This window comes from Acanthaster planci, unplaced genomic scaffold, assembly GCF_054643075.1.
Source record: "Acanthaster planci isolate LZ-2023a unplaced genomic scaffold, COTS_SCS Contig9, whole genome shotgun sequence".
NCBI classification, from domain to species: Eukaryota; Metazoa; Echinodermata; class Asteroidea; order Valvatida; family Acanthasteridae; genus Acanthaster; species Acanthaster planci.
Genome location: NW_028257633.1, coordinates 237784 through 257042, shown reverse-complemented (window position 1 = coordinate 257042; position 19259 = coordinate 237784). Strand labels below are relative to the sequence as shown.

General features: G+C 40.9%; 2 protein-coding genes across 2 annotated transcripts; both read left to right on the top strand.

Moving 5' to 3' along the window:
* Positions 1 to 884: 884 nt before the first annotated feature.
* Positions 885 to 4778, top strand: LOC110979475 (cytochrome c oxidase subunit 7A2-like, mitochondrial). Its single transcript, XM_022235295.2, has 3 exons — positions 885 to 1070; positions 2559 to 2708; positions 3872 to 4778. Exons 1-3 carry the CDS (start codon positions 999 to 1001, stop codon positions 4007 to 4009), a joined length of 360 nt encoding a protein of 119 aa, XP_022090987.1. The 5' UTR covers positions 885 to 998; the 3' UTR covers positions 4010 to 4778.
* Positions 4779 to 5299: 521 nt separating this feature from the next.
* On the top strand, positions 5300 to 14770 carry LOC147795524 (coiled-coil domain-containing protein 170-like). The gene is made up of 10 exons (XM_087131725.1): positions 5300 to 5680; positions 7284 to 7354; positions 7854 to 7905; positions 8261 to 8359; positions 8819 to 9208; positions 9808 to 9993; positions 10569 to 10886; positions 11402 to 11602; positions 12110 to 12526; positions 13177 to 14770. The coding sequence occupies exons 1-10, from the start codon at positions 5474 to 5476 to the stop codon at positions 13696 to 13698; spliced, it is 2463 nt and encodes an 820-aa protein (XP_086987851.1). The 5' UTR covers positions 5300 to 5473; the 3' UTR covers positions 13699 to 14770.
* The last annotated feature ends 4489 nt before the right edge of the window (positions 14771 to 19259 follow it).

The following is a 19259-nucleotide window of genomic DNA, read 5'->3' as shown; positions in this document are numbered from 1 at the left end:
CTGGAACCATATTTACCCACCCAATGGTTTGGATCAAGTTAAAATTAGACTATTAAAATAAAATTAATTGCCCAGCTTTTCATTTACAGGACCATCCTTGCGTGTAGCATCTAACATCATCCAAACAGTTAGAAAAACGGAAAAAAGGGGAAGACCGTTTTTGCAATCCATTTGGGGTATAAAAGCGAGACAAAAAATCTTAACCTGTTTGGGTCACAAACTCATGTTTCTTTCAAGGGTGCAAGTTGACTGGGGTACGAGTTGACGAGGGACCAGGGTACGAGTTGACCTGGGTACGAGTTAACTCGGATACGAGTTGACCCAAAATCCACAGATAAATGCGTTTACAGTGCGTCACGAGCAATTCGCAATGAACCATGCCATTCGTCATTTCGCCCATTGTATTGCCCACGCTTTTTAAAATCACGGTTATACGCGCAAGATTGGTAGTCTATGTGTACTTGTACATGTATGTCTATAGTTTACATGTCTTGCTCAGGCCAACGGGCGCCCTCTACTTCAAAAACGAAGAGGGGACCTGATACGTTCAAATTTATTTCACCTTCACATTAGTTATTACTAATGTGAAGGTTAAAAAAAAAAGAACATGTAGATATCATGGACTTGACTTCCTAAGTTACAATGGCAACCACATAAATACTTACCAGCGCTCTGTTCATTTTCCTGTTTTAGAAATAGGCCCACGCCAATTCTTTTTTCTCTAGTGAAACAAAACTCCACAGAAAAATGGCGTACGTGACTTGTTTTGTGAAACGGATTCCACGCTTTCTTCAATATCAATTTATCATACCGTTTCCATTGGGTACCAGATCATAATGGCCCAACTTTTTAGTTAGGGCGCCCTCTTGTGACATGATTATTGTTCGTGCGCGTACACACAGCGCATATGTGAAGGACTGGCGTTGAAAGGGGTTGAATCTGTGCGGTCCGGTTCGAGCTTCCAACTTTCATGAATTCACTGAAACTAGTGCTGGAAAATGGCTTACAAGTATAACTCAATGAGTGGCCGGGTTGGTTCAGCACCACCACAAACAGCATACTCGCCCGCGGTAACTTTTTGTCATGTATTGTCTAAATCTATGTAGGCTAGCACCAGTAGCAAACCATGAGCAAACCTAGGCTAGTACTTTATTAGTAGGCTCTGTGAATCGATACAAATGTACTTTTGTACATGTATCCTCGAGATGTTATTTCTGTCTTCTGCGCACCTCTTTGGGAACACAATAACGACATCCACCCAAAAGTGCTGATCTTGAACTTTCTGTTGAACTTAAAGTTCCAGTTCAACATGTTCAAAATGGTCAGGCCCACTAAATGTACACAGTCCTACAGTATTTCTACGCACTCACCAGCTCACCTTTTAGTGAAATTTTGTGGAAGCTATGCAGCCAGCATAGCCAGCGGTCATTTGTATTTTTTGTCCGTATTCAAGAGTTTTGCAAAAGACTCCAAAATGTCGGAAAGCTAATCTGTAATCTTACTTTTTGCTTGACATAATAAATGACCTTTTTTGGAGAATTTTCCTAGACACAAATATTAGAGTTTGTTTTGTGAGTCCCCCCCAAAAAACAGCAAGCCTTCATCATTTCATGTCATCTTACAGTTTACCCTCTATTCTCTAGTAATGTACTTTTAACATATCACATGCTGTCATTAAAATTCGTTGACTCAGTGAAACGCTACAGGGGTACAAATAGGGCCCTTTTCTTATTTTTCAAGTTTCAAAATGTTATTTTTTTTGTTTCCTTTGTCAATTGAGTGATTATGAATAAAAGTTAGCATATTTATTACTTTTTTATTCTCCCATTTTGAGTGCTCCTGAATACATTTTGAATGTTTGGAAGTTTGAAAATTCCTCAAAACTCATTGTGTTTTTGGTTTTTTTCACCGTGAAAAAGTGAGGGAATGATTCAATAACTCATCCCCCAGTCAAAAAATGTAGGGTATAGATACTCATATCTCCTCCCCTTGGGATTTATGCCCATTTGCATTTGTGAAGTCATGCCAGGCCTGGTTACATGTTTTATGGGTCTGGGAGTAGGACTCTGCTAGTGATAGAAGCAGATGAATAAGTCAACGTGACTAGGAATGTAGAAGTTGCCCTTTTTACCATTTGGTTGTGATCAAACCTTTATCCTGCAAGAACTCCACTTATTCCTTGTATGTAAGCCTTCATATGGCATCACTCCCCACAAAAGGTTATGATATTGTGGCATTTTCCCTCTGAATTTAAGGGAAGGTTTCCTGTACAGACGCCAGTAATTATTCCCTACTGTCACCTATTAGCCATCAGAAAGCAAAAACATGTCCAGAAAAGTTCAATTTAGGAGGAAAAACACCAAGTACATGTAGTTTACTGAGAAAACACAATTTTTCAGACCAGTCTCGTAGGGTTTGTGCACTAGGTGTCAAGTGGCATCCATATCTGGAAATCTTCCCAGAGAGCTTTTGTGCACATCTGTTGCGCCATAATTTTACTGTGTGTGTCACAAAGTTCAATGTTATTGTGTGTTTCACTGTAACTGATTGTTCCACAGGGACTGCAGGCAACAGTGACCGAGCCAAGTCAGATTGTCTGGGACCAAAAGCCCAAGCCAGTAGCCAGATTCAGGAGCCCCATGGGGGGAGATGGAGTTATGGGCAGTCTGATCAGGAACAGAGTCTATGAAAACCAGAGAGTGTTCCAGGTGAGATGAAGCCTCAAGCTTCCTTTTCTTTCAGGTTGCTCCATCAAAGGTCATTGTATTTATTTACAAAAAATCCAACAGTGCATTCAGCCCTACTTACAGGATGAAGGGACAGTTGACAAGACAATGAAGGAATGTTCAGTTTTAGAGGTGGGAGGAAAACCTCGGATAAATGTTCCAGAGAAAGATCCACAGCTCAGACAGAGACTGAAAACCTTGATCCACATGCTGCCCTGTAGGATTCGAGCCCAGGCTGCAGAGGTGGAAGGAGAGGCCTTCATTCCAATATTTCCTTCAGAATTTGTTGGAGGAAGCAAACTTACACCAACCGTGATCAAAGCCCCTCACTTTCCACCATTGAAACCCCAAGCGCTCCAAGTTTTAACTTGGACCCAATCACTCCACTGACTTCAATTCGCTTGATACTCATTGCTGTTTGATTGTCAGGCTGTACTGTTCTCTAGCAGATAAACTACTGCTCTAAAGAGTTATGTCTATCAAGCATAGGTAACATAGGTAACAGCCAAGGCCATGCTTGAAGGTTTATCCTCAACAGGCCCATGTGCTAATGAGGTCACACTTTATTTACATGTGCACTTTCTTATGGAAGCCAGGAGAGGACAGTGGATGCAAATCTCCATAGAGAAGGGTACATGTAAAAGCAAAATGTTATGTCATCAGTTCCTACTGAGGCTCGTTCTCTTAAATCTTTTTCTCAAATTCTAAAATTAAATAGTTTGTCTGAAGAACAGGGCATTGTTGTGACCTATGGCCCTCTGGTCATATTTATTTAGGTATACCTTTGTCATTTTCCACCCTGTTACTAATGACTGGTTGTGTGAAAGGGCTTGTGACTGGATTTATAACTGGACTTGTAATGAACTCGACTGCAACACCAGTGTGCTCACAGATGAGGACATGTGGAAGCCCCCAGCAATGGCAGGAATGTGCCATCTGTTGTATAAGTGACTGGCCCCTCAGAACTTTTCTGTTCAGCAGACAGCACAATACATGTAGTTCAGCCATTACTGGGGAGCTTCCAGATTGTACAGTGACCATATTGCCAGGTTCTCCTGTACCATGATCACCAGTCTGTATATACATGTATTGCAATTAAAGCAGCATATCTTTGAGAGTTTGGTCATTTGATCTCTGCCTTTCAGAAACCTGATGGTCTGCCGGTCCATCTCAAGAAAGGATTCACAGACCGAATCAGTTACAGCATTGTCATGGCCCTGACTGTCTTTGGAACAGCTTGGACCTGCTACTCCCTCTACAAGCTTGCCCAACCAAAGAAGTGACCTCAAAAACTCTTTAGGAATCGTATAACACATAAATACAGTTTCTAGGAGTCATTAAGTGTTTGCACACATGAGAAAGATTGAAATGTTACATTTTACCAGAGACGAACTTTACCTTTGTTGGTTGGATTGTTAAATTATTAGTTACACTGGTAAGTGTTTCAGCATGAGTTGCAAAGTACAGGTGGATATGTGAAGGGCAAGTGACAGATAACTGCAGCTTTCTTGGGCATACACCACGGAACTACATATGACTGACACTGCAGAACACACCTAGTGTACATTTACCTGTTTAGTCTAGTTTCAAAATTTTGCACACTGTGACGTGAGTGTAGTCAGGCTCTTTCGAAAATTGCCAAGAACAGACATGATTTTCTCTTCAAAACTGGCTCACAAGCCTTTTTATTTCTCCCACTGTTTGACTTGAGCATGCTAAAGAGGTCACTAATATCTTCTAGGAAGCTTGAAAAAATTCAGATTTCCCCATGGGCAGGAAGTTTGTTAGAAAAAGTCCCATTGAAGAACTAATGATGTTTCCAAATTTTGAGTCTAGAGGTAGACTTTTTTATAAAAGGAAATGTCTATTGTTATTTCATTCGCAAAAGAACCCCACTTTCCAAAGAAACATAGCAGTAACGTTCCTAAAGTGTAAAACTTAAAACTCAATAAAACCATTTAAAATGTGGCATGAAATTATTGTTTTGTTTTAAACTCCTAACTTGTTTTAATAAACGAAAGTTGTGTACAGTTACAACATAACTAAAGACGAGATGGTTTCTCTACTTTGTGTGTATGTGTTTGTGTACTAATGATGTATTGTACCGGTTTGACCCAACTGTTATTTTTCTAAATCAACCCTGCCTTTTTACTGCAAATCCAGTGTTTGAAATGTGTACATTCAAGCTTCAGGTATCTTTTCCAATGCGTCTTGTGTATGTTTGGTTGGCATTAAGACTTTTTTAATAAATCTTCAGTCCTAATTTGCTTTTCCACATTAGAAAATTAATCATTGTGATGTACTTTTCAAATCAAAAATATCGATTCTCCATGCTCCTTCAATGCAATTGCACACGTCAATTTGTGCGATTTTAAGTACGAACTAGTGATGTACAAGTAATGCGCCGAGGTAATAGCGATTATATGTGCGTGACGTCACATTGGTAAACATTGGTGAGCAGTAACCTCTACTCCCTTGTTATGCACATGCCAGTATCGGGTACCAGCGAATTGCAGGTGCATTTTTGCAGGGGAATGTCGGTTGTGGAGCAGGTTGTTGTGTTGATGCAGTTGCCCATATCAACAGCGGCATAGTTCAACCCGATTGAAGAAACTCATCAATGCATTCATTGAGAATAACACTACACGAAGTAGTGTCACGTTAAACTGAACACTTTTTATCAAGATAACTACCACATCCGAAGCTGTATATTCTGCTGTCCGATTTAGATTGGAAAGGCGTGAAATATGTCATATTTATACGGGAGGCAGTCTCCGAGTAATGGGCTGCCGAGAATTTCATCCGCAGGCCGGGCCGCGGCCAGCGATCGCGGTCTACTCCTTCTCGAGGAGGAAATCGAAAGGCTCAGGCATAACAGATCAGCACCCCCCGTGGGATCTACGCAAGGTGGATACTCACCATCACCCCCACAGTCCAAGAAATTACTGCAAGAAGTAAGTTCTTATATAGATATCAATTAGTCAGTGGTACAATTCGACAACATTTGATTGATTCATTTGTAAATGTATTTCTATTTCAGCAAGCATCACTGAGGATACACTTAGGCTGTTAATTCACACACCAAAGATCTTTTAAAGTACTATTAATACTTTTTTACCACGAAATACATGCCATAATTTATTTTCCTCTCAAAAGTCTTACATTAATTGTGACAAAAAATTTCAAAATTGTTTTCAAAAATGTATTGACTGTGTGCACAATTTCTAAAATTACATTTTAATGGCGGTTTTGAATTTTTTTCCTAGAGGTAACTTATTAGTGGAACTTTGCTTTAATTTTTTTTTTGATCTGTGTATTTTAGCATGTAATTCTAAATATATTCACCCGCCGCTCTCTTTCATTTTGAATAGTTAATACTTTTGAACTGTTTACAAAGCATGTTTCCTTGATGACACGTTGAATTTACTCTTGTCAGAAAATCAAATTATCTGACATTATTCAATTTGGTTCTCCCTTCAGTCCACAATTTTGTAAAGGAAAATGTTGAAACTGCAAATATACATTAATTGTAGTTGAGCTGTATAATAAAGGGAAATTACAAAAAAATCTGAAAGCAAAAAAAAAGAAAACTTATTCATGACAGGGTGTCTATGTTACTAATTACCCTAGACTTTATTGGTGTGTGGCATCGTTTATCATAATCTTGAAACCACTGACTGCTAACAAAATGGCAGAGAAAATCACGAGACCAATACACCGCGCTACATAATCTTCACTAAAAAATAGACACAATTGTAGGTCTGGCAATTAACATTGGGTCACCTCCCACTGCTTCACCAAATCTGTCAGTAAAACCTGAAAATACCTTCTTCTTTACCAGAAAAGGTATCAATATGAATGTGATTATGTTTTGCACAGGAATTGCCTGTTAAAGGGCATTACAACCGCCATTTTCTCTGATTGTTCATTATTCATGGTGAAAATACTGAAAAAAAACAAAACTGTTAATAATGGAAAGAAAAGTTTATATATAGTGTGAACATGTTTGATGCATGCTCTTTCAGCAGTAATGTACTGCCATATCAATGTACTTCCTTGACTTCAAGGGTGATAGCAACAATAAAACCTGATTAAGCATTCAGTTTATTTTTGCACTTGATTGTACATTTCAGTCTTAATTCAGCCAATGTCAACAATATTTGTGTTTTCAACAAATTTTCGGTAGAGAAGATCATTATTTTGCCCTGTTATTAGATGCATGGCGTACATGTTTTTATGTGTGTGCACCATACAGTATACATACATGTACACTATGTGTGATGCATTTACACGCATATGCATGACTTATGAACATTTCTTCCTCTGACCAAGAGCTGTAGGGTCCTACAATTAATTTGCATTCATCATCTGTGTCTGCAATAATAAATCCGTCCCTCTTGTATCCATGACAACGTCACTCTCCAATTGCCCTCTGGTCTACTGCATGATTGGGTTTGTGGGCCTCGGCCTATTTGGTATTGATTTCATTGAGGACATGTTCAGTCAGAGTCTAAAAAGTGCTATTAGGATTTTTTTCTTCTGTTTTGTTACACGTAGTTGAATGACCAAGTCAAGCTGATGAGGAGTGAATTGGACAAGAAAGACAAACTCATCCAGGAGCTATCAAGGTAAACAGAGCTCATCTGTAGAGTAGAAAGTACATTGACAATTATAATTGATAACAATGTTTGTCAGATTTGTGTAGATTATTTTCAGGAGTTGATTATTATCATCAGAGTTTTGTGTTAAGAAGTACAACAACATTTGCTGTTCTTTTCAGTTCAGAGCATTTGAAAAATTTTGCTTGAATCATGCAATTGTGGCACATTCATAGAAAGACAAGAAAATAAGCAGAAAACGGTGATATATGCTCGTGCAAATATTGCAGAATTGAACAGCATGGAGTTGTTTGATTTATAGCCAGAGATCTGGCAGGAATGTTGTATTTTTTGCATTTATGAAGCCTTGTTTAATTTTGTGGGTGCTGTTTTCTAAGGAAAAAACTAATGTTTTCAATTAAAAATTGATATTAACTACACGTAATTAGTCCCTCATTTTAAAGGTTTTCCTTTTTGTACAATATACCTTCCAAATTAAAAATCGACTTTTCCTTGGATGTCATTGCAGAACTGAGCTGGGAACACTGGGCCATAAGAAGAGGGTTTCATTTGATGAAAAGGTAACAATTGTCTCTTCCCCCCCCCCCCCATAAAATGTTTCCTGTCTTGACAATAAATTTCTTATTTGAACTGGGACGAATAAAAGTAGTCAGGTAATGTGCAAAGGATTTTTTTATTTTGTAGTTAAACTATATACAGACATAGATGATTCTCTGTTTGTATCGCCTATCAACCACCCATAGCTACTTATTCTCATTTCCCTGATAGATTTCCGTATTAAACTTGATTAATCAATTTTGATTATTTCTATGAGAATTGTTATGCTCGACAACTGATGAGTATTCCAGGAGGATGACTATTTTTAATGCAATGACTACAGTTCTCACTACCTTTTGTTCTTGATTATCATCTTAGCTTGACGCATTCTACCCAAGGGAGTCCATTTTGAAATCTTCTCTGGATTCAACGAGTTTGGCTAAGCTTCAACTTAGGAATGAGCAACTTGCTGATGAAGTAAGTACATGTATTTGTACAAACAAAGTAGATTTAAGATCTCACAAACCCATCAATTATATATTCCCTTCTCTTTTTCATGATAAAATGTTTTTAGCACTGATTCAGAATTTGTCAGTCAATTTTATTAGCTCGTAGATCAATCTCTTTAGAAGAGTATTGTCTTAAATTTTTTTTTAAAGTTGAACGTTCAAACGATGCGATTTGAGCTGTAAACATTGTTCCATTGGTGTAAAGTTTCCATATGAAAGCTGAAAACAGCTTTTGATGAAATTGGTTCATATTTCTTTTCGATAACATAAGAATCAGAATATATGAGATGATAAAGATCAGATGTGGATAATCTCTGATATACAAAAAGCTGATTTAAAATCAATATTGAACATTCACAAGGTTATTCTCCAAATATTGTATCGTTTTTGATGATGTGAAAACAATTCTGAACTTTTTATGGATCAGTTGAGAGACACTGAAAGCAAGGTCCTGGCTCGGGAGCTGCAGATCAAGGAACTGAAGGCCGAGATTGACCGACTGAACCAGGAGAGCGCCAGCCAGTCCTCCCTTGTGCTGTCGCTGAAAGCCCGCATCGGAGAGCTGCAGGACTCCTCCAGCAGTGTAGAGGAGTCACAGGCCCGTGGCCAGTACACCATCCAGACACTGCAGGCTGAGGCCAAGGAGCGACAGGCCAAGGTGCTTGAGCTAGAGGGCCGGGCGCGGGAGCTGCTGACAGAGCGGGAGGAGGCTGAGAGAAGGGCTCAGGCCTGGGAGAGGAAGTGGCATGATGTGTTCCTGGACCTGCAAGGGGTGATCGATGGGAAGGGCCACACACCTGAGACGATCGTCAAGAAGGTGGGCCTCTCCCCAATCTCACAAATCTATTTCAAAGTTGATGACTTGAGCACTAGCATTCGAAGTGGGGGCTCGTTCCCCCCTCCCCCCCCCCACTTTTTCAACTTTTGGCAGATCCTCTAATGAAAAACGTACAATGTATAGGTCTTTTAATGTCTGATGGTCTCACTTTGAAAAGTGTTTTGCCTCTGCTGGACTTCGTAGTTGCCTGGGAACCATTTGTATGGTTTTAGGCATTTGTATGCCTAATTCCAGACCATAGAAGGCAGCAGATAAAAAAATTGTTCAAGACAAAACTTATTTCAAAACATCCTTGATTTCCATCTACATTGTAAATCAGAGTTTACTGTTTTCTTTGTTCTGTATTCACTTGTTTATCTGTCTAATTATTTATTTATTCTAAATCTGTAAGATATAAAAACAATAAGAGTTTTTCAGGGGCTGTCTCCGAAATACAAAAGTTAAAAATCTGTCATCCGAAGATGTGTATGACCAGACTCCTGACAACAATGAATGAAATAAAGAAAAAAACAAAAACAAAATGAGTTGCAAATATAAAGTCAAATGTTACATGAAGTGAGGTCTTTCTTGGCCTTCAGGTGACAGATGTTATCCAGGAGAACCTTACCCTGCGGGGCAAGGTGTCATCGCTGGAGGACAGCCTGCACAGCAGTGAGCTGGAGTCCAAGGCCAGCCGGGAGACCATCCAGCGTCTGGTGGCCGAGATGAACAGGGACCAGCGCAACAGCATGGACACGACCAACATGTTGGAGAAACTCAGGCTGGTGAGTTTTGCTGGGGGGCTGGCAGTCGACCCTCACCATCCTTGGCCATCTGTCAGAGTCTCAAGTCGACAGACATGTGGTAGGATCACACTGGGTTGGGCCTGGAGTTGGGTCAGTGCTGCAAATGATTTGCTCCACCCCGAGCTAATATCAAAGAAATGCTTTCTGTGAAACTCTAAATTATTAATGATAGTCATTAGCCTTGCTCAGTGGGTCTATGAACCCATTCCTGAGATCATTTCAGCTCCCTGAGGATATATAGCTCATTGCTTTTGCCAAGCACAATGGCGAATTCATAACACAAGGACTATCTCCATCTCCGTTTCTTGACTTCTTACTCCAGGGTGGAGAGGAACATTTACTGACTGTATTATGCCCAAGGACAGACACATTAGTTGTCACTGTCACCTAATGGTGAATATTTACTGCTCCATAAGAAAGCTGTAACATAATTTGTCAGCTGGAACCTTGGTTTAGTGCTGCAAACCGTGTGGTCATAGTACTGCACAATTCCAAGTAGCCCTCAACCACCTTAAAATGTTTCAATTCAGCCACCTTCATTTTTTTACCCACAGGAGAGGGATGCAGCACTACAAATTCGCAATGAGCTGGAACGTGAGAACGCCCTGCTGAAAGATCGAGTGGATGCCAGCCAGCGTGCCTGGAGTAGCCACAAGCAGGAGCTGGACCAGCAGGAGAACAGGATGTCCACCCTGGGCTGGGAGGCCAAGACCCTGAAGTATGAGGCCGAGGTGGCTCGATCGGAGCTCAGGGCCCTCAAGGAGTCGCTGGCACTGCTGCTGTCACGGGAGGGCAACCGGTGTGAGGCAAAGGAGGATGCCATCAAGGAGCGGGTCAAGCATCTGCAGGTAGACAGCAGAGAACACGCTACGGTGAGTGGCTCTCCGAGTGATAACAACAGATTGTTGCATGCAAATCTTAAAAGCACTAGATTTAATCATTGACCTGTGAAGCTACAAATTTGAGAGTAACCTCAGAATCAAAGGAAAGTCACTAATTTCTCCCAAAGACCAAACCTGGTACTCAACCCATGAAAAACCACAGCTTTTGGCACTTGTCTTCTTTACAAGTTTTGAGTATGTTCTCAATTGGTTTGGAAAATCAGATATATGATTATTGAATCCGGTGATTCAGTCAATAAAAGAGTTAATGTCATCAGAACTGGATATAGTTCTTGTGCATATCTTCAAATTTTTGTGCCATGCCTTTTGTTTCAAAATTAGAAATAAAATGAAATTCTTCCCGTATAAATTATCCTTCCAGGAAAATAGGAGCAATTTTTTCACTTAACTATCTTTATTGTCCTTCCCCATGGTCACAGAGGTTGGCATAGTTTGGTGGCAATCTTTTGACATAATTTGGAATGATTATCTTCTTCTTGTCACAGCACGTTGACCTTCTGGAGGGCAAGATCAAAAGCCTTACAGAGCAGCTTGACAGCCAGGCCCACCTGCACCAGGCAGCCATGAAGCGGGCCAAGGAAGCACAAGAGGACTATGGTGATCAGAAGACCCGCATCAAGCAGCTGGAGGACAGCCTGTCAGCCGACGCAGTGCTGCTGGAGAACCTGCGCGGAGAGCGACGGAAGGTGAGTTGATGACTCTCTTTGGCCTCGTGTGGTATGGTTTAATGTTCCTGAAAAATGAAACAATACATGTAATAAGCCTCAAGGCCCACATAGTCCTGAAGTCTGGAACAAATTCTACTGTTAATAAAAAGGGCCTTTTCAAATTATGCACATGGAACTTAGTACTTATAGTGTTATTCGGTGACCAAAAATTAAGGACATTACTATAGTGGCACAATGGTCATTGACAGGTTGTGTGCATGTGTTACATGCCTCTTCAACCAATAGTGTATCAGGATTTGCCAAATGCACACATGCATCAAGCTGCAGAATGTGCATGTGATAGTGCAGTACGTACCACAACAATTATGGCGTCTTTTTGGATAAGTCTACATAGAGCAATGAGACAGCAAAGCAGTCATTTAATTTCATTGCACATAGTGTACAGATTAAATGTCTGTTTTTTTCTGTCACAGATATTTGCAAAATAGTTCATTTGAATTTTCTGGCTTGTTAAATTCTCCACAGTACATGGCTTTCTTAGAGTCGCTGGCCTCCGTGCTGAAGCTTGACTCCATCGCCCTGGACCTTGGCTTTGATATGAATGGCGAGGCCATCATGGCCCGGGCCAAGCAGCTGATGCGGCAGGAGGGCGAGAGCCTGGCCGACAAGACCACCCACGTCTACTCACTGCAGCGCAAGCTGAAGTCCAACAAGGAGCAGTTGGAGAGCAAGGACCTGCACCTGGACCTCCTACGCAAAAAGATCACGCAGCTGGAGGAGGCGCTGGCCGGCCGCTCCTCCCTGCAGAAGGAGCGGGACGAGACAGAGGTGGGCCGCCGCAAGCTGGTCAAGGAGGTGGAGCGGCTGAAAGGGGAGCTGAGCACTGCCAAGAGGCTCATCATCGACATGAAGGCCCAGATGTTGGATGTCAGCAACCTCAAGGTATGTCCACTACCAGTTTCTTTTTGAACTTTGTAGATTTTTGGTCTATAATCAGGAATAAATAACAAGAATGGCCTGATCTGCAAAGAAGTGAGCCTGTTGTGTCCAAATTGACTTCCTTGAGTTACATATGTGAACATAAATATCATGAAATAGGTTTCATGTTGCTTGTTGTAGACCCTGTACAGTATTTGTCACAGAGTTACACAAGTTTTACTGAGTCCATTTTTCCCCTCAGAAATAGTCTCCACAGTCCAAATTATGTCTTTCAAAATTGTTCCACCACAAACCGTGGCAAATACCAAACACTGCATTTTTCTGACAAACGACCAAAATGTAACAAATCTAAATTGGGTGAAATACTTTACCATATCCAGTGCTCAATAGCAGTAGTTTGAATTCAGAATATACAAAATGTGACTTTTTTGTGCAAAATAGATAACTATATTGATAGGTTGCTGTAGCAATTGGATATCAAGATTACCTATATGTCATAAGGGTGACTGAAGTGTGCATGGGAGACTTGTCCTCATACAATGTTCTCTGAAGATGAAACTTGTACTTAATGATCTCTGATGTCATTGTCCCTTTATATACTGAAAACATTGAAGTAACTGTGTTTTGTTTGTTTTCATAACTATGTTTTACAGTTGACGTCAATGCATCAGTACAATAGCATCACAGATCTGGAGCAGGCCCTGGAAAAGTTGGAGAAGACGAAAGAGAAGCAGGCACGGAAGATCGCTGGTATGAAACAGGAGCTGGAGTTCACAGAGCATGAGGCTACCGAGCTGCAAAGCCGGGCTGAGCAGTCAGTCAAGGCCCTGAGTGAGGACCTGCAGGCCACCAAGGCCCTGCTGCTGGAGGTCCAGCGGCGGGAGCGCCAGCTGCTGGACTTCCGGCAGGTCATCGCCCGCATGCTAGGCATGGACGTCACCACGCTGGCCGTGCCTGACTATGAGATCATCTCCCGGCTGGAAAAGCTGATTCAGGCCCACCACTCCCACGCCATCACGGCGTTCGGCCTGGACCAGAGCCTGCAGAACATGGAGAAGGGTTTCCGGCAGGGGTATGAGGAGGCTACGGCGCTGATTGGGAGACAACCACACCAGCCACGGGCAAGGTCGGTCTCCCCAGCACGGCGCAGGAAGTACCATGCTGAAGTCTACTAAAACAAAGAAGATTCCTGTCACAATGTACTGAAATAATGAGAACAATGTCAGAGAAAGCTGCAGAACAAAACAGTCATTTTATTGCTGATTTAAAAGTGAACTGTACGCAAGCCCACACTTGTGACAAAACAGTTTATTCCTGGCATTAAAATATACATGTGCGTGAGTCGTTAACTTTAATTATCATTCAGGTGATGCAGTGTTTAACAAACTCATATTTTTGTTTAGACTTCTCAAACACAGGGTGACTCAATATTTTGGTTGAATCTAGAGTTTGATTGTTTTAATTAGATCCATCTTTGAGTTTCCTAAACTTTCTTTTCAAGAAAAGAGCCAATCAGAGGATAGAATCCAGTCGGATATTATGTACTGCTTATGACATGTATGTGCTGGGGATGGAGCAAAAGTTAATAAATAACTTCAAAGATACTTCATGTATTTCAGTTTTTCTCCAGTTCATTAGGTGGGACCATTCAGCTACTGATGGTACAAAAAAGTATTCAGTTATTTGTAAATTATTCATCTTTACATTCCTTAAGATCTTTAAATCCCTCTGTAAGATGTATGTCACACTGTCTGTAAAATAACATGTATAAAGGAACTGTGATAATTTAGTATATGTGCAAAAAGTATGATTGTTATTGAAGAAATTAAAAATTATTAGAGTATAAACAGGTGTTTTGTCCCTGTCACACTTGGTACAGAAGTAGAAAAAATGCATAACTTCAAAGTTTTTATGTGTAAAAAATTGTCTGAAGTCAAATAACTCAGGAGTTTTTATTTCCCTCTGTATAACAAATAAAACAAATTAAAAGATATTATGTACTGTTATGTAGAGGTTTAATTAAACAGTTCCATCAAACTAGCTCAAACCCAGTTATTCTTTGTGTAAGGTAGAACAGTGACGATGTGATTCAAATGGAGGTGTCCTTTTTAATGTAATGTGACTTTTTGTATGTACATGTATAGATTCTTCAGACCAAAAGTGACAGTCATTTACTATTATGAAGAAAGTGCTTAAAATGTACATAATTCTAGCTAGGAAGGCCAATAAATGAAGAGCGATAAGGTATTTTCGTTTGACCATATTTTATTTTCACGTGTCTCACCCAAGCTGTTGAAAACTTTAATTCCTTTATCTTGGGGGTGGAGAGGTGAACTGACATGGTGATTGTGGAGAGAATAGCATCCGTAGGTGATTTAAAAGACTGTAAAAATTTTGAAGCAGGAAAGCCTATTTTGTCATCGCCATCCCCGAGAATGTACGAAAAAGTACATGTACTTGGATTTCACAACCTGCGTAAGAGACCCTGCCCTGAATTGAATGACCCTTCCCTTTAGCCTTGTGTGCTTTGGGCACATGACGCTGTACATAGCCTTTAAACACACCTAGCTTTTCTAAGAAAGCTAGATCTACCTACGCCCACCTACTGGCAAATTCATCGACAAACTTGTAAAAAAAAAGAGACAATTTAAATCAGGGACAAACAAAAGCGTCTTCAAAAAAGAAGTCAACTAATCCAAAAATTTACCCTTTATAAACCAACTACAACTTGATAGGGATGGCTTAAATGTTTTTGCTCAGTTTGAAAAATCGTGAAAAATGCACTTGGGATCTGAGAGCACTTGTTGAAGTCATCCATGTATGTTCATTACTGCAAAACGACGAGACCTAAGGCAGCGTCAAAAGCATGAGAACTATTGAAAAGCATGTAAAAGGGACGCCGTGACCTACTTAAAACCACTGGTTATTTTTAGACCACCGGATAGATTACCTATCATCGCTCCAAAAAGGGGGGGTGGGTAACAGACCTCGTCAGAGAATCTTCTCATTACCTATGTACATGGAAATCAAGGAAACGAAAACAAGTAATGTGTGGTGCTTCATGCAAAATCTGGAAAATCACTGGCAAGCATCTCAGAGAGGTACCGTAACCCTATGCTTGATGGGCCTGTGGGTTTCATGCACCTTTGGAAGTCAACACAATTATCCAGTGTTTTATTACCATTTTTGTCCACATCCTTCGTGATTTCTCCAAAGTCACGGATGCTTCCCTTTCTGACAGCCACTCCTCGTTGGTCAGGAAACTATTTAAGTCAGTATCAAGCAGGTCGAAGAAAATTTCTTCAACCTGCTTGGTACTGTTGCTGCGAAAACTGAGGAAGAAGGCTACTGGTTCAAAAAGAATTTATTCTTATCAAAACATTGACTTAAAATGGAATACAAGGGTGACAGGGTCAATGGGACCATGCCCCGAAAAAGGCGAGTTGCTTTTAACCGTTCCCCTTCCTTCCAAAAACATAAAGCAACAAAATATAGACTTAATCATCAGCAAACCCATAGCATACAAGGTTAACCAAAAGTTTCCAACATCTCTGGACCCTCCAAAAACATTCCCCCATCCCACCCCCTCCAAAAAATGGCTCTGGATTTGCTCTCGATTGACCATGGAGGTAGTTGACGACTTTGCTCCTGATGATTTTGAGAAGTTGCTTCAAGGGCACCGGCGGAGGAACGGGTGTAAATGGTAGGTGCCCCGCCCCCCACTTTATTGGCCTACCATAATTGTATTCTTTTCAGTCTACTGGCCGGGGCTTGCCCCCCCCCCAACACACACACTTTTAAAACCGTTTGTTATTCAAGGGTAGAAAAAGGCGTTTGGTATCTGATTTCATTTTCACTTTAGAATTCCTAGTTTCAATTCCCAAACCTTGGCTGAATATGACGAAAAGTCAACAAAATTTACCTATTTCGGCGGTCTCTCCGATGTCCAATCCTGGGATGTGTCCTGAACTCGATGTGCCTGCTGACGCAATGGCCACTGCGTCGCCTCCTTCAAGGTCTCGATGAGCCAAAAAGACAGGATGCAACAAAGTGCGGAGTTTCTTAGAGTCAAGCAAGTCAATTACATTCAGTGGTCTTACAAACGCAAGGTCCCGTAAAAATAGTGCCAAATTATTTGAAAACAAAACTAAACCTTTTCAGATGCTACTTTTAATAACACCATTTTTTGCTTAAATTAAGTTTTGTATTGCAACAAAGCTCGACTATGAAATTGTATCAGTGGCGTATATTGCAACTTGCAGTGTGCATTTGGGGTCCTTAATTTCTCTGGAAGAACGCTCAAATAGTGTGACCATAAAACAGTAATTTCCCTTCCAAATTTGGGGGACGGGGCGCAATGGGGTATGGGTCTAGCTATTAACCGTAATGATTATCACCATGATCAGCTTCAGGAGGTTCCAAGTTTGATTGGAAGTAGTGCAGACCAGACACAATACAAATATACTTGTCTTTTTGCAGTCATTGGTCTAGTTTGCTCATGTAAAGTAATGCAAGAACAGTCGTTTTGATGTGCAATTTTGTCTTAGTTTAATGATTTTTTTAACCTTTTAATGTATTTCTATATATAATTTGTATGTCCTTGTGATATTCTGTCTACTTGCTTGTATTCGTCATGGAACTAAATGCCTGTGGTCAACATCGATTAGGTTCATTTTTTCAGTTCCTATCATCATGTGTTTTTGTCTACTTGTTTTTATGATGGCAGGTAAATAATAATACTTTTATATCTTTTAAGCCAACTTAAATGCACGTTCTGAAGCAACAGGACAGAATGTGCACTCCAAATGAATGATTCGGCCAATCACAGTGTGTTGGCAGGCGTGACAGTGGCTGGGTTCCGCAAGCCTGTTCCCCTTGCGGAACCTTGTCACAATCTGACCTACATTAGGAACGCGTATCACTACCAATGTCTTCCTGCCAAAGTGACTACCGGATTTAAACTGCTGTGATTCTCCACAGGTAAGCGGCATAAATTTCTCTCGGTTTCCCTTGAATGCATGGATACAGTCTTTAATAATGTTGACGTTTTGCAAGCTGACTTCAATTTTCCTGTGCTTCCACCTCTTCAGGTGGAGGCAAAACCAATTTTTTTTAATCCCGAAATTATGAGTATCAAAAGCGAGATGACACACACAAACGAAGCGACAGAATACTCCACAGTGGTACCTAGATACAGATATTTCAACATCATTCAATCTCTGGTCGGACGATTCTACGAGAAGTCCAAGGTTGCAAACAAATATGGGCCACAAGACTTCCAAGGTTGGCGAGAGGTTTATGGAAGGTGATCGAGCGACACGACCGACATATCTCCCAAACCTCACCCCATCCCCCATCCCATTCTTAGGTCCACGCCTTATACAAGGCATGGCACCAAATTATGAACACACCATGGAATGATACACATGGAAAAAAGATTATGCATTCTCACCTAAAACATAAAGCACCCTACATAGTGGCCAATTGCACAAAGCACCGATTTGCTCCGGGTAGAAAAGCTTTGGCAACGACAGCAAGAATGTTATGTAACACCGACTGCTTGTAAACAGAATGCCAGATAACGCTGGCCCGGACAGAAAGTTTTCTGAAGCCCTTTTTCTGCTGAATAGCTCCAAGAATTACTTGGTGAGCAATTTGGAACTGTTAATATCCTAGTGCATAGGTCTAGATTACAACGATGAGGTGTTTACGTATACAAACAAGACAGATGCTCTTTCACAACGAACCCCAAGACTGCACAGAATACAATATAAATACACGGAGGAATACGATGTAATGTTTAATAGTACAAACTTGAGCATGAAATAAATGATCCAGCTAACAAACACATCAGAAGCCTAAGGATTCTCTGTAGGGTACTGCATGCAAACTTTATTCGAACAACTATATTTCAAGGACGGAAAATTCTACCATATTTCACGGAAGGCTAATAATAATAATGTGAATACTGCTTCTAACCACGGACTGCCGGGACAAATTAAGCGTTACAGGAACTCCTGTCAACGAACAACTCAGTGCTGTAGTCCACTTCATCAAATAGTCCCCTCAAAGCCCATTGCTAGTCATGTCGTTTCACAATGTATTGACGGTGATGCAGTGGATAACTTGCATAAAACAAAAAATTGATTTGGAAGAATGTTTGCTAGTCGTACCCCCCCCCAAAAAGTTTCAGGGTTGTAAATTTCAGTGGCGTAACCAAGGGGACGGGGGACCTCTTGCCCTCTTGCCCCCTTCCAAGAGAGCCTCACTGAGTGACCGGAGGGGGAAGGGCAACAAGGAGGTCCCTGTGGGAAGTCTTGCCCCCCCTCTTGCCCCATCCTCCCCTGAGAACAGCCTAGGCTATGCCACCGGTTCAATTTGTCCGACACCTGTGACTGTCTAAAATCTGCATATGGAAGACAACTTTTATTCATTTTTGTGACAAAGTACACGTTCCTCCCACACCTACCAGTGCTATTTTGGGTTCGGGTTTTAAAACTCCATGTACATATACTTCTGTTACAAATTCATTATGTTTGTCATGCTGGCAAATTATATTCCTTCATTTGCTATATTTAAACGGTACTAACCACCTGAAAACCATCACACAGCAAGCATGGATAACTCTTTTGCTGCACTGCGTACATTCCACTGACCAATACCTGAGCTCTGACTCCATAGAACTAACAGCAGGGAATGCTGCTCAATAGAACTGAGTGCCAAGCAAAGTTGAATA

Bases quoted from the DNA above. Each gene is read 5' to 3' on its own strand.
- LOC147795524 (XM_087131725.1), top strand. From the start codon at position 5,474: ATGTCATATTTATACGGGAGGCAGTCTCCGAGTAATGGGCTGCCGAGA. The intron at 5,681-7,283 runs GTAAGTTCTTAT...TGTTACACGTAG, and splicing joins CCAAGAAATTACTGCAAGAA to TTGAATGACCAAGTCAAGCT. The intron at 7,355-7,853 runs GTAAACAGAGCT...ATGTCATTGCAG, and splicing joins CTCATCCAGGAGCTATCAAG to AACTGAGCTGGGAACACTGG.
- LOC110979475 (XM_022235295.2), top strand. From the start codon at position 999: ATGGCTTACAAGTATAACTCAATGAGTGGCCGGGTTGGTTCAGCACCA. The intron at 1,071-2,558 runs GTAACTTTTTGT...ATTGTTCCACAG, and splicing joins AAACAGCATACTCGCCCGCG to GGACTGCAGGCAACAGTGAC. The intron at 2,709-3,871 runs GTGAGATGAAGC...TCTGCCTTTCAG, and splicing joins AAAACCAGAGAGTGTTCCAG to AAACCTGATGGTCTGCCGGT.